Source organism: Rosa rugosa, chromosome 2, assembly GCF_958449725.1.
Source record: "Rosa rugosa chromosome 2, drRosRugo1.1, whole genome shotgun sequence".
NCBI lineage: Eukaryota > Viridiplantae > Streptophyta > Magnoliopsida > Rosales > Rosaceae > Rosa > Rosa rugosa.
The window spans coordinates 69,674,049-69,688,143 of NC_084821.1; the positions used below are offsets into that span (position 1 = coordinate 69,674,049).

The 14,095-nt window shown below is 39.7% G+C and overlaps 2 protein-coding genes across 2 annotated transcripts; both read right to left on the minus strand.

Annotated features, from left to right (window-relative positions):
• Positions 1-236: 236 nt before the first annotated feature.
• Positions 237-1,745, minus strand: LOC133731403 (serpin-ZX-like). Its single transcript, XM_062158780.1, has 2 exons — positions 1,329-1,745; positions 237-1,206 (listed from the first exon to the last, which is right to left on the minus strand). Exons 1-2 carry the CDS (start codon positions 1,743-1,745, stop codon positions 364-366), a joined length of 1,260 nt encoding a protein of 419 aa, XP_062014764.1. The 3' UTR covers positions 237-363.
• An 8,059-nt stretch (positions 1,746-9,804) lies between these two features.
• On the minus strand, positions 9,805-13,110 carry LOC133733477 (uncharacterized). Its single transcript, XM_062161106.1, has 2 exons — positions 12,934-13,110; positions 9,805-12,188 (listed from the first exon to the last, which is right to left on the minus strand). Exon 2 carries the CDS (start codon positions 12,140-12,142, stop codon positions 9,953-9,955), a length of 2,190 nt encoding a protein of 729 aa, XP_062017090.1. The 5' UTR covers positions 12,143-12,188; positions 12,934-13,110; the 3' UTR covers positions 9,805-9,952.
• Positions 13,111-14,095: the final 985 nt, after the last annotated feature.

A 14,095-nucleotide genomic window follows, 5' to 3' on the forward strand; every position in this document is an offset into this window, starting at 1 on the left:
CGTACCGTAAGCCTGTCTCACTTAAGCTGATGATAACTTGTGATTGCTCTTCACTAGTTAATTGGATCTCTAAGGATGGGGCTCGATCACTAATTTGGGGGGGGGGGGGGGGGGGGGGGGTCCAATATATGACCATTCCGGCCATTTGCTTCATCGAAATGACAAATCAACAATATACCATCAATACTTTCATCGTTAAAACTTATCAAACTCTGATTAATAGCGACTAACTGATACCATAGTAAAATTTATAGTTATCACAAAATAGACAGGAGAAGGAATATGAACTAAGAATGAACTAAGGGGGAAATTAAATAGACCAGACTTACACGCTGCGTTTTAATGGTGAACTTCCTAACAAGCCTAGGAGATAAACAAGTCTTCAATAGGATTGAGGACCTGCCCAACGAACATGACCGTTTTAGTCACTTCTTCTCTGATGAGATAAAGGAATGGGTGATCTGCCACAAAATCTATCGGATCAGGAAGGGGCCGGGGTGGGAACGAGCACGTCGTCACAACAAAAGCCGTTACAGCAGCAGCTTCTGTGCCTTTTTCATTAACTTCAATGAAGGCTTTGTGGAATATGTTGGAAACATGTAGGGGCTCAGGTGAGTCCACCATCTCTGTCAAACTTCCAGGAGAGAATCCCAAAGTCTCCAGAAGTTTGGAAGCCTCAAAACCACAGGAAATCTTAAACTTTGGGATTAAGAATTCACCCACTGGAACTTCTATGTAAGGAAGATGGCTATCTATGAACTCAAACTTGGAGCAAAACTTCTCGACCAACGCTCGCAGCCCGTTCCTTGCATTTGGAAGAAAAATGTACATGGAGAACATTCGCTCATGATCTTTACCTTGTTTGTAGGGAAGCTTCAAGACTTTGAAGCTTTGAAAGACACTAATAAACTGTTTCGACGACTTTGTCATGAAGCGTGCCTTAACTGAGCCCCCATTATGGAGAAGGTTAAATTTGTACACTCTTGTCTCTGATGCATCAAACTCCTCATCCCATTCTCCTTTAAAGTATACAGCATTTGCAAGAATGAGCCTTGTTGTGCGAGAAACAGACATAGGGGGAAGAATGCTTTTGATGAGACCATTGGTCTTCTTTTCCCCCCAGGAATTCACTTTATGTCGCACTTCCTCTGGCTCAGTCTTGAAATCAACTTGTTTCAAGGTCGCCTTGTAATCAGTATCCAGTACCTGTTTTAAAGAAGACATTTGAAATCATGTTACACCAACTAACGTTTGGTTTAATGATAAGATATCTATCTTCAACAAAGTGTTAGTTAATATGTCAAACTCGGTTGTACAAAACTACATACATTTTTGAAAGAAGGCTTGATGGAGAGAGATTCATCTATCCAAACCCCATTGGCAAATGACAAGAGAGGCCCGCCGTGTTCAGATCCATCGGCAAAGACTAGGGGGATGACATTGGAGGCGAGAGTGTTGAGCTCGTGTATGGACTTGGACTTGAGGAAATTGAGCATCTCTTCTTGGTTGAAACCCTTGGTGCCAGCTGCTATCATGCTAAGAACCACATGGATGGACAGCGGCGAGAACACCACGTTCATGTCCATGCCTTCTTCGGTCAAAAGCAGTTGCTTTGTGATTTCTAGTGCAACGCTGGTTTGGTCCTGAATGGATTTTCTGAGAGACTTTGATGCTTTGAAAGAAGGGGGGGGGGGGGGGGCTGGGGATGGGGATCGTGCACGTTTCGAACCTCTGCGAAGAGCCATTAATTCTGTGGAAGATTTTAGATTAAACATAACTAATTAAACCCGTTTAAGATCACTCTTGGAGAAATTGATATTAGACTGAAAAGAAACTACATTAACCAATACAAGCTAGAATTATCCCAAGCAGGACGTAGAACATATTTGTGTTCATGCACAAGGTGTCTTACTTGATACACATTTACGCAAGCGTACGTATCATTGTCAAGATAGGGAAATATTATGCCCAAAGTTTATCGTACCACGGGGATTAGTGGCTAACCCACAATTCTTGGGTAATCGGAAATAAAGATACTTAGCAAACAAAGAAAAGAAAAAGAAAATAAATAAAAATACTATTCTAAGGCACCAAGCCTTAGCAATGCTCGACTTTGGTTCTCACCAAAGCCTAATCAAAACTAAGAGCCTAGTGGTGGATATTCACAAATGAGTGGAAGAGTTCAATATTTTGAGAGAGGATTTTAGATTAACAAAATGTAATGAAATGTAAAGAAATAAAAATAAAAATGAAATGTAAACAATGGAAATGAGAATGTCGGGTGCTAGGGAAGTTCCTTCACCCAAATTCTATGTGTCGGAAGCTAATCTAATGTAGATGCAAATTCCTACTTTGGCAGTAGTCGTATCCAAGGCGGTTCAAGGCTTAAGGACCGAAATTCTCTTTCATGGTATTCCTACTCCGGTTCAAGGGCCGTAGGAACTCACTTGGCATGAATTAGAGCCGGTTCAAGGGTCACTAATTCACATCAAGAGGCGTAGAGATCGAAGAATTAGACTACTAAGCGACCCGCCGGCGCAATCACGCAACGGGTGTAAATCACCATGCTTATAACCCCTCGAATACGAAATTGAAGGTTTCTAGCTTAGGAATTAGAGGGGGTCAAGCCTCTAACTCCGTCCTAGACATGCTCAAAATACACACTCTAGAGTTGACTAGGCTCTTAGACATGCATTTTAACCCAACAAAAATAGATATAAGCATCCATCATATGAAAATTGCATCATTACATTAAATTAAACATCTTTTACACAAAATTTGGGTTAGGGACACAACTCTAACCCCTAACAAGAAAATTACTCACAACCCATAATTATGAACATCAAAGATACAAAATTCAAAGGGAAAAGAGTATAGAAGTGTAGGAGAAAACAAGATTAATCACAAATAGCTAAAAAGCTAGCATGACTAGTCTTGAATTACAATTTCCACAATTACCCAAGTCTTGAATCTTGTAGAGATAGAGGCCTTTGATGAATCCTTGAAGCTTTGGGTGAGTAATTCTTCAATTCTCTAAAATAAAACTAACAAAAATCTAGAAAATAGTGAAGGAGGGGAGGAAGGGCAGCAGCCCTCCCCAAGCTGCCTCTTTTTTTGGTGCGGCGCTGTAGCTCTCTCTGTAGGGTTAGGTGTGTATATATATATATGAGAGAGTGATCAAGAAAATGGGTGGCTGCTGGAGGTCTTCGTGAGAAAAAGAAGGGATAAGATGCAGTCAAAAGATCAGGAGCTCCTCCAAAAATTGGGCACGTGTCCCCTCACCTGTTGCTATGCTTTTCGGGAATGAAAGAGTAAGAAAGCTTGTTTAATTAAGCCATCATGCTATCACACCATGGGCTACACGTGCAGCACATAATTAAGCCCAAAACATGCAACACTTAATTAACCATTAATTAATTAAAACTAATGATTAATTAAGTTTGCTATTTTTCTTTTCTTTTTTCCCAAATCACTTCCGCATTTCTTGATCGCACCAACGCATGTTTGATTTTCTTGTCATGTAGTAGAAAATCCTCATTTGCTCTATTTTCTTGCGTCGGTTTGTCTCCATTTTGCAACTCCGCTTGACAGGACCCGTTCCGGATTTCACCCTAAAATCCGAAGTGACCCTGCGGGGCCCACCTTAGAAGAAATTCTACCAAAAATTTGGCGGAACTTCCCCTAAAATGGGCTACCCAAACCTGTAGATAACATTTACACTTCTCAATCAATTCATCCTTATGCTCCTGGAGCCACCCTGCTCCCCAAATCAACATCAGTCTCCAATTCACATCTCAACTCGAATAGCATAAATCCCATAGGTAATCAGAGCAATTCTAACAGAAAGGTATAAGAGGAAAACCTAATTCAAAGGCAGATGCGGAAGCCATGCTGTTGACTATGCCTCAACTCCGTGTACGCCCGACCTCAACCAATTTGCCTGCAAACTGGGCATTTGAAACCGAAGGGCCCAGTTTTTAAAATACGTTAGCGTGAGTGGACAAAAATAAACAATTTTTAAACCAAATGGATTTTATACTTTCCCACATTTATTTCCTTAAAAACTCTCGATGCATGCAACAATTTAGAAAACAAATCACGAGAAGCTCCGCTCAAGAAAAAAAAAACCGACTAGCCCCGCTAGTCACAAACAACTGAGAGGAAAGATCGAAACTCTGATACTCAACAGGATAAGACCAGCTCCGCTAGTTACACGGAAATCAGACTAGGCCCCGCTAGTCGAGAAATGATAGGATTTGGGGAAGAGATATCACCATACGGGAAATGGAGCCTCCCAGGCTCTACCTACCCTCAACTGCCACTCACACATAGATTGTGCGAGGAGGAGAACTAATAACCTCAACTTCCACTCACACATAGATTGTGCGAGGAGGAGACCAAATAACCTCGACTGCCACCCACGTGAGGAGGAGAATAAATCACCTCTACTGCCACTCACCAACACAAAGTAGGTGAGGAGGAGAACAAGCTACCTCAACTGCCACTCACCAACACAAAGTCAGTGAGGAGGAGACCTAATCACATAACCCGCGTATGGTGAGAAAAAATCATCGAAAACCAGTAAATCCATGTAGCTTCCCCACATTTCTCACAAGATAGAAACCATGTATTCAACGACGTGACCTCGCACGCCAAGATTACTCTCAATCTCAAAATGGATAAGTGAGAAATAGGAATAAATCGACGGCGTGTCCCACACGCCCAAATATTCTCAAATCCGTAACCAAAACCGGAAATTAGTATAGGTAAATCCTGATGTGCTCATATTTTCCTATATTGTTGTACCTCTTAATCTTGATATTTATGTTTAGTTCTCCTTGTTTATAGTCTATTTACTTAGTTTAGTGTGTTTATAGGTATGAAGAGCAAGGATGAGAAAAAGAAGGAAAAAGAGAGGAAAAGGATTGAAGGTGCTTTGCAATCCTAAAAACTGAAGCAGCCTCTGCAGAATGGCTAACTTTGAGGATTAAACTGTACTGATCCAGAGACAACCAGAAAACGAGCCTTATATGCACGGAAAGCCCTGAATGTCTAGTTTCTGGAGAATTTTACGGTTCGTGATTTCGATATTCCTAGAGAGAGATATGGCCGTTTAAGTACAGGCAGTTCAGTCGATACGCGGATCTGCGACGTGTTTCCAAGAGCTCGAGTTTTCAAGGCCTGAATGACTTAGCAAAATTCTGGAAAAATTAACATAGCATTATGGACCGTTTGAGAGCCCAAACATATGTTTCCTTGGAATTTTAGGATGCCACATCACCTTTCTTTTGTGCTAAGTTATTAAGGAGTTCCAGAGGCCTAAAGCAAGAAGGAAAAGTTGCACCTTATAAAAGGAGAATGTGTCAAGATAGAGAAGTACCATTCACCATCAGATTTTCACCAAAGAAGGCTGCTGCCATCACGTGTTCACCTTCCATCTCCATTCAACAAGTTCTTTTATGTTTTCAAGATTTTCTATTATGTTTTCTTTGAACATGAGTAGCTAAACTCTTTTCTAGGGCTAGGATGAGGCCCTAGCATGATTGTTTACATGTTTTGATATTCAATTGATGGATTATTAGTTTCTTTTTAGATGAATTCTTAATCTCTGCTTGAATTGTGCTTATGTTAAAGTTCTATTGATTCGCGACCTTTAGGGCTTTGCATCTAGTTATCAGAAGATGAATTTGAGGCATAGCTGCAATATAATTCATATTAGCTTCATGTGATTAAGAATTGTAAATTACATTATTACTTGAGAAAGAATAATGATTTGCTTGATTTCCTTGTTTTCTAAAACGTAATGAGTCCTGCATGTTAAATTTATACCTGAGAAGGATAAACTGCATAGTTAGGATATACGACCTTTACCCGAGAGGGAGAGAATCATGCACTTAAGGAAAACTATGGTCTAGAGTACCTGAGAAGGACTTAGATACGGGAATTATCATCTGGAGAAACGAAAGAATCCATTGGTTGGTTCAAAACGTAGATAAGATTGCTTGTGGTTGATTCCGACACCCTAAGCTCATCATCATCATATTCTTACTTTTAATCATTATAAACTCTTTTCAATTTCTTTAGATTCACTTTTTAAGTTTTTATTTTCAAGTTATTTTCCCATTATCATAAACTCTTTCAAAACCGTGAAAATCATAAGTCTTAGTTTGAGTCATTGTGTGTCTTAGTCGATTTGTGCTTATTGTTTTGTGTGTTTTTCGTTTAATTAACGTAGGTTTTCATATTGTGAAGTGAACTAATATCCTCGTGGGAACGACAACCCCTTTTCTTCCATTACTATACTACATCCACCCTGTATACTTGCAGGAATTCCATCAAATCCCATTTCCAAAAATCTCTCAAAATCTCCAAGAAGCCAACCAAATCCAAAATCCTTAATTAGGCATTCCCGATGCCAAAATCGAAAGTCAATAAACAATTGAGAATATCCAACTCCATTGAAACTCATCTTAAAAATCTTCCAGGAGCTTAACTCGGTGATTAGGGATATGCTTAATTCCGAAAATTTACCTCGGAAATAAGGAATTCATCAAATATTATTATAAATCAAAACCAACCTTTGAAACTCATTATTGAAAGTAAATCCATGATATAATTTGAAATCAATTTCTGAAAATTAATTCATTTCCTCAAAAAGTAATATGAATAATCACTAGAGCATTATTTTAAGAAAATAAATGCATGCATCGCCATTTAAAACAAAAGTCCACTCACAGTACTATTTCGACGATCACGCATTCGTGTTCCGTCATCGAGCAATATCTCGGTACGACATCCTGTACACAATTATATTCCTTGAATAATTCTTCAATAATTTAATACAATTCCTAAAATCAATTCCTCATAATTTGACCTCCCAATTCTCCTCGGATTTAGCCCAAATAATACCACTAATACCAATTCGTTAATTTAAAGGTTCCAAGGCAGAACCGAGAGATATCCGACGGTCTGATTCTCGTAATTCGATAATCGAAACCCTAAACTTCAAAATTCATAATTAATACCAAGTTTCTCCAAAAATTACCAAACTTCACATACAAGCTCTACACAATTTATAGGATTTAATGGGCTAAAAACCGGAATTAAAACACTGCCCTACACGCTTCCACGCGCAACCAACAGTGGCAGCGCGTGGGGCGCCGGCGGCCACCACCTCTGATGGCTACCAAATTTTGGCAGCACCACCTACTCAACAGACCCAACATTTTTCACAACTACAACAAGTTCCAATTTTACCTTGAAGGGCTCCAAATTGGCCGGTGAAATTTTTCCAGAAACTCCAAGAACCCTAGAAATTGCAAATCGTTAATTCGACCTCTACACTGAAAATTGAAATGAAAGACCTTAGGGGAAATGATCTATGTCAAAAACCCAACCTTCGACGGCGGTTTGGTGGCCGGAGACGGCCGGAATCGCCGGAAATCGACAAAACTCCCAAACTGCTACAGTGAACTTCACGGCTCAATTCCGAGCTCCACCGATCGAGCCACCGCAAAACACCACCACAGGCGTGACAAGGATGAAGAGGCGAGCTTGCCGGTGCCCTGATTCCGTCGTGGGGTGGCCGGAGGAGGAAGAAATTGGAGGAAGGAGCAATCGGGTCGAAGAGGGGAAAGGATCGGGGGAGAGGAGAGAGAAAAGCCCGGTAGGTTTCCAAAAATGGAAACTTACCACAGTAACTTGGCTATTAATAGAAACTTACCATATGAACAGTAACTTTAGTATTTCGCTTATAACTTTCGCATACGGACTCCGATTTTTACGTACCACATATCCACGCGCTCGGTTTAACGTCCTCTACAACTTCCATGAAGAACATTTTCTCAAATTTTGACCCAAAAAAAAAGTCAACAATTTTGGGCCACTAAAAGTATCGAAACGACGGTAAAAGTGAAAGTAATTGTCGTTTACCGTCCAAATGACTAGTAAACAGGTAAATTAAGATACGGTACGTCACACCGCTTATTTTCTACATAATAAATAAAAAAGGATTAATTACATAATAATTGACTTGAGAATTAACTTATTGTAGTGTTTTAGATATAATTATATGCATAAAAATGCGTGTAATCAGTGTCAACGATTTCTTTGTATATACTACAAAAAAAAGGGTGGAATGATGTAAATTTATGTCAAAATCTTATAGTTCCTCGGAGGTAGAGGATGTAGGGAACAAGTCCCACCCTCAACCTAGGGGTGGGCGCGGGTCGGATCGGATCGGGTTTGGGCCAAAACCGCATCCGACCCGTATTCTTCGGTGGGCTGAATTTTAGGACCGAAAACTGAATGTTAATGGGCTGGGCTGAAAAATTCGGGTGACCCGAATTTCAAGTCGGCCCGGTTCGGTTTCGGTTGATCGACGTCGTTGCTCATCGTTGTTGGTCGTCGTCGTTGGAAAGCGGCGTTGTGCAGAATTGCAGATCGAAGGTTGAAGGTTCGGCTCGACTTTGTGCAGATTGAAGTCGTTGTGCAAAAGTGCAAATCGAAGTCGAACTTGAAAAACTGAAAGAGATGAGAGACTGAAAGATGACGGCGTCGTTGGTAGGCAGCGTTGGGTCGGCGGCGATGGTCTCGTGTCGTCGTTGGTCGGCGGCTCTGAGAGTGGTTTGAGTCGAGAGAGATGAGAGGCTGAGTTAGAGTTTAGGGTTTTGTTCTAAGGAAAGGAATCGGGTGCAATAGGTTCTATGTGTAACCTGATTTCAGCCAATAAGAATTCAACAACCATTAAAATATTATTAATTTAAATAAAAATTAATATTAATTTAAATTAAAATTAAATAATAATTATTCGGGCGGTTTGGTTTTATTTCGGTCTGTTCAAAGGCTGAACCCGGTCCCGAACCGGAAAAAGCCGGTCCGGTTCGGAAAGAATACTTTTTCTGCCGTATTTAGTCCGGTTCGGTCCCCGAGTCGGTTTTTCAGGCCGGTTCGGCCAGTTTTGCACTTTCGGATCGGTTTTTGCCCACCCCTACTCAATCCCAAAGGAGAGGGGCCTACCACACTCTGGGAACCCACCGCTCGTCCCCTTATCGTAAAATTTTATTAAAGAAAAAGCTAAAATTACAAAAACATGGGGCAAAAATGACCCCCCAAGTACAATGCAGAAATAGAAAAGATGGAAAAATTGAATTCCATCGGCTACAATCTTACGTTTATTAAAACCTGCTTCTTCTTTTTTCTATCAAGTAAAGAACAATATATAAATCTCACAAAGTCACAACCAGCATGTAATAATTAACAGCATGTAAGTTTCTTCTTTGAGCAGAAGCTTCAAAGAGGAAATCCACGTTAGACAGAACCAACTATATCCTTACGATTTCAACTTTTCAAGAGCAAATAATAGAACTATTAACAGAGAGAGAGAGAGAGAGAGAGAGAGAGAGAGAGAGAGAGAGAGAGAGAGAGAGAGAGAGAGCATGCTCACCAAATATGTTTCTCTTATGGCCTCCAACTTTTGTCTCACAATTTTAAAGCTTCTTCTTCTCCATCCCCTATTTTATATCTGATTCATTGATCATTTAGTTTTAGGGTTTAGGCCCAAATCAAAAGAAGACTCAAACGAAAATACCAATTCGGGCCAGTTCAAAATCCAAAGAATCCGGCCCAAAAGTAATAGATTTTTATTAAAAAAGAAAAGAGAAGAAAAAAAATAATAATAAATGGAAACAGCAACCAGTTAAGCTATGTAAATGACTAATGAGTGATGCAGATGAGCCGAGAAATTGGTTCATACTTCATACACAATTTTATGCACAGGCATAAGCAGAATGAGTAAACTACAAGAACGTCACAAATATGTTTTATTCACACTTCAATTAAAAATTCAGTGCAGTACAATTATCTCCAAGCAAAAAAAAAAAAAAAAAATAATTACATACCATTCATTCCCATGACTAAATTCTACACCATTTTATTCAGTGTAACTGTATGATTACTTTCCCACAATGAGTTTTGCTCTTGCATGCCCCTCATTTATCAAGAACTGCTCCCCTATGCCAAAATGAGCCATCACTAACCAAACAAAAGTGACAAGCTCTCCACCTTTGCTCAGCAATTGGACATGGTCATTTGCTCTGCAGTGACCTGCAGCATATGCTAGTAGTTCCACCCACACTTGACTCATGAGATCCCATTTCTCTGTGCCCATCTTCTTCAGTTCTTTCGCTAGAATACATGCATCAAACAACACAGATTTACTGCGATCCCCTTTGACAGCAACCGGCTGAACATCTGTATTTACCTCGAGAATTCTATCACATGCGTCTTTTTGATCCACATCTGGTCCTAGTTCCCTTCTGCTGAAGAACTTTTTCGCTTCTGCACACGTATCGCGGAATCTTATTTGTCCAATTCCTGCTACAGTAGACATCATAGTAGGCTGCATAACTAAGAGGTATACCATGTACTCAGACAAGGTCTCACAATGTTCGATTTTAGTGAGAACAGGCTTATTTCTTTCATCCTCTTTAAATTCGAGTGTAATATCATTAATACAAAACTCGGTAGCAATGTGCCACAGTAGAATGCTCTGATCATATTCAACATCAACAACATAAGGGAGCAATTTACGACAATCTGTAGAGTTATTCCAGTCACTATCCTGTAGAATCCAGTCACCTCTGGCCGAACTTATTCTCCTGGCAGTTTCAGGATCATCTGCGAGCATGGACTTACCTTTCAACTGAGCAAAAATGAATTCCCATAGCTCTTTCTTGAGTGGCTTGCTCTTCCTATATTTGATCTTATCTCGAAGATCCTTAAGACCCAGTAAGTAGATGATTTCTATGTAGGCCATGAAGAAGTAATCAAAAATATTAGGACTCGATTTTGGACATTCCTTGAGGGAATAATGTATCAAGTTGAATATGGAGACAGATTCGTACCACCTTCGAAATAGAAGTTGCCTACACCTCTCCAAATATGGATTTGCATTTTCGGCAACGAACCACCAAGATTGCTTGAGAGTGATGTACCTTTTGAGAATATTGGCAAGACAAGAATTCTGGCAAGACTTCTTCACAGCAGCAACAGTCCAATCAGAGAATATAAGCATGAACACAGCTATTGAATCCAAGGCCAAGGCACCAAAAAGCAAAATATAGGTAATTCCAACATCAAACCCATGGAAATCATGTTTCTCTATTTTTTGGAAGCAAACAAGAGCTGTGCAAACTGCACTGAAGGATATAGCTCGGCAAATGTATCCCTTCTTAGAATGCACAACAACCACCTTGGTGAATAGAGCTTCATATATGAAATTGAGCTCAATTGCAACCAACTTGAAAGCATCCTCTGCTGTTCTGTCATGGAAAAACACACGGCTCTCAAATCGTTCGTGAAAGCTGAAAATGAGATCCACAATAAGACCCTTGAAGATGTTAAAGAAGTGAAAAGCATGGCGAACCAGTGCAATATTATGTTCCATATCCTTAGGGTCCACCACATAAGTAGTAGTCCTGGAATCTTTGCTGCGCTCTGCTGTCAACTCTATATGAGTTGGAAGCTTGGCATCTTTTTTCGAAGAGTATTCCTCCATCAGCTTTGCATAATTGGGACCAGGATCAGGTTTCTTAATCATGGACTCCTTAAAATTATCCAAGCTTGCAAGATACAGAGCACGTGTACGCTCGGCATACTTGATGATTCCTGCTAGAAATAGGAGAACCGTCGGCAGCCACAGCTTGTTTTTGGGAAATGATTGAATGAAGACATAAACCGCAGCTATAACCTGGAACACAAGCCCAAACAAATGCCTCAGCCACAATGTGTTATCCTCAAGAGCAAATGCTGTAATTGTGTCTGGACCACCAAGGTGTAACAGAAGAAAGGGCGCCCAAAATGCCAGAAGATCGCTATTAAAATGACCGGTGTTGTTGGGGTTTGGAATAAATGGATTATCACCCTGGCTGTTTGCAATTAAGCCAATTGCAAAGTTAGCTGCCCAGTCAGCAAGCAAGTAAGATGACCAGATAACCAAGGTTACAAATAAGCTAGGTGATCGCTTTCGAAAGGGTGCACCAAGAATTAAAATAGTTTGCAATGAGAGGCTGAGGAGTACAAAACCCCGGAGATTCCACTTTTCCCATATATTCTTGACTCTGGTAGGAATGGGAGAAACCATATCCTCTCCTTCTTTGACTCCCTTAGTTCTCTTTTCTTTCACACCACTGAAGAACAAAAAAAGTTTCTATTAATTAATTGAGCAAATGGGGATGGGATCTTTTCAATTGCAAAAGCATATAACTATTCACTTTAAAATGTCTTAGTTTTTTCCTAAACAGGTATCAGTAGCAGGATATCTAACACTGGTGAATCTCCAAAACTGCAGAAGGTGCTGGTTGCATCTTTTCAATTGAAGGAACTCATCAAAAACCAGATTGAATCTCACCTTCACATCCTATAGTAGAGGTTTATACTAAAAAGGGATGAAAGCCTGGTTTTAGTATGTTAAGGATCATTAAGAAAACAGAAGCAACAAAACTGATCGAACCTCTCCAAACATTCCAATCCCTTAGTTGCATGCTATACTATTACTCGAACAACAAGACCATTTCCCCTAAACGAACAAGATACTAACATCATAAGAAACTTTGACATCTTTAAGTAAGGAAACAAAATCTTCTGCAATGTGAAAATTGGTTCTGAATTCTAAATGGAAAGCTTGCATAAGAAATACTTGAGGTTTCGGAAACATACAGCAATACCCAATATTAAAACAAAATCAATTTGTAGAGAAATATTTAGGAATATGCAGATGATGACCAACACAGTGTCTTCTAGATAGATCAGCTTAGTTGACAAGGATAGGCAAAATGTATAATGTGTTCAACAGTTGAATAGTACAGGCAACATTAACTGTTGACGAATCAAAGAAAAGAACACAGCAGAGAATGAAGATAAGTGAAGCAAAACCTGATGGGTTGAGTGGACTCGGAAGTCGAACCACGAACCAATTAAGCTGCGCAGAAGAGTAAGAGAGTCTGCTTCGTTTCCCACTGGTTCAGTTGAAATGATACTTCTCAGTCGTGCTAGAAGTCAACTGTGAAGTCTTTCATTATATTTGAAACCAGTTCACTCAAGTTTAAATAACATCTTAATTTCCCATCTGATCTGTCAAAGTACCATAAATTATGCAAATTCCAAAGTTAAAGGAAATACAAAATTCCAAAGTGGATGACTTGAAGGTCACAGTCAGCTAAAGCAAACTAAACTATGCACCTTGGCTCTTTAGTTAATCTAGATTCTAGCATTAGCTATGTCTTAATCAAGTCTTGATTAATTAAAATGATAATACAAAGTTTTGTAGCTCTGCTTCAGAACATAACCATGATTCACGTGCATTTGCTATTTAACCTGGCAATTTTGTTATGCTATAACCTTTTATGAGCCAAATCAACTATAAAATTCACACTATGATTGATATGAAATTACGATTCCTACTGGCCACAAGAATGGCATAACTTTTTGCTCTCTCTTATTACACTTTTCTCAGCTTGTGGTGGACAATTGGTACGATTACTAATCTAGGAAATGTACATAGAGGTTTACTTTTTTGTAAGTGCAAGCAATCCCCTTGGGCTTTTTCCCTACTCTGTGAGCTTTTTCAGTGATCCAATTTCTCTCCGGAACTGGAAGTGCCTGCTTTAAACTGTGACCATGTTCTAAGATTCCCAGCCTAGTTATCAAGCTTGCAGAACAACTCAAATATCTGACATACCTTAACCCTTTTGAGAAATCAATGTTCTTTGCTTCACTGTGATGCTTAAACCACCAGAATACCAAAAGCCCTCTTCTTTATTGCCTCATTTGTAGGGTTCACAGTGAAAAGCAACAAGCAATGCTCCTAAACATGCCACACTTACATGCAAGTCACGCATTTTATGGAGCCCCTTGCTCCCTTGGCATCAAAGTCATTAAGCAAGCACTTATCAAAAAAAAAAAAGTCATTAAGCAAGCAAGGTCTGGCATTGTTTGACAATTTTTTATGCTACCGGGTGAATTTGGGTATTTCAGTTTGATAATTATAATATCAAGTAACCGAAGCTGGGATTGAAATTGCTTGGTTTCGAATCAA

Excerpts from the sequence above, each read along its gene's own strand:
- LOC133731403 (XM_062158780.1), bottom strand. The coding sequence starts at position 1,745 with ATGGCTCTTCGCAGAGGTTCGAAACGTGCACGATCCCCATCCCCAGCC. Across the intron at positions 1,207-1,328 it reads TCAAGCCTTCTTTCAAAAAT|GTACTGGATACTGATTACAA; the intron begins GTATGTAGTTTT and ends TCTTTAAAACAG.
- LOC133733477 (XM_062161106.1), bottom strand. The coding sequence starts at position 12,142 with ATGGTTTCTCCCATTCCTACCAGAGTCAAGAATATATGGGAAAAGTGG.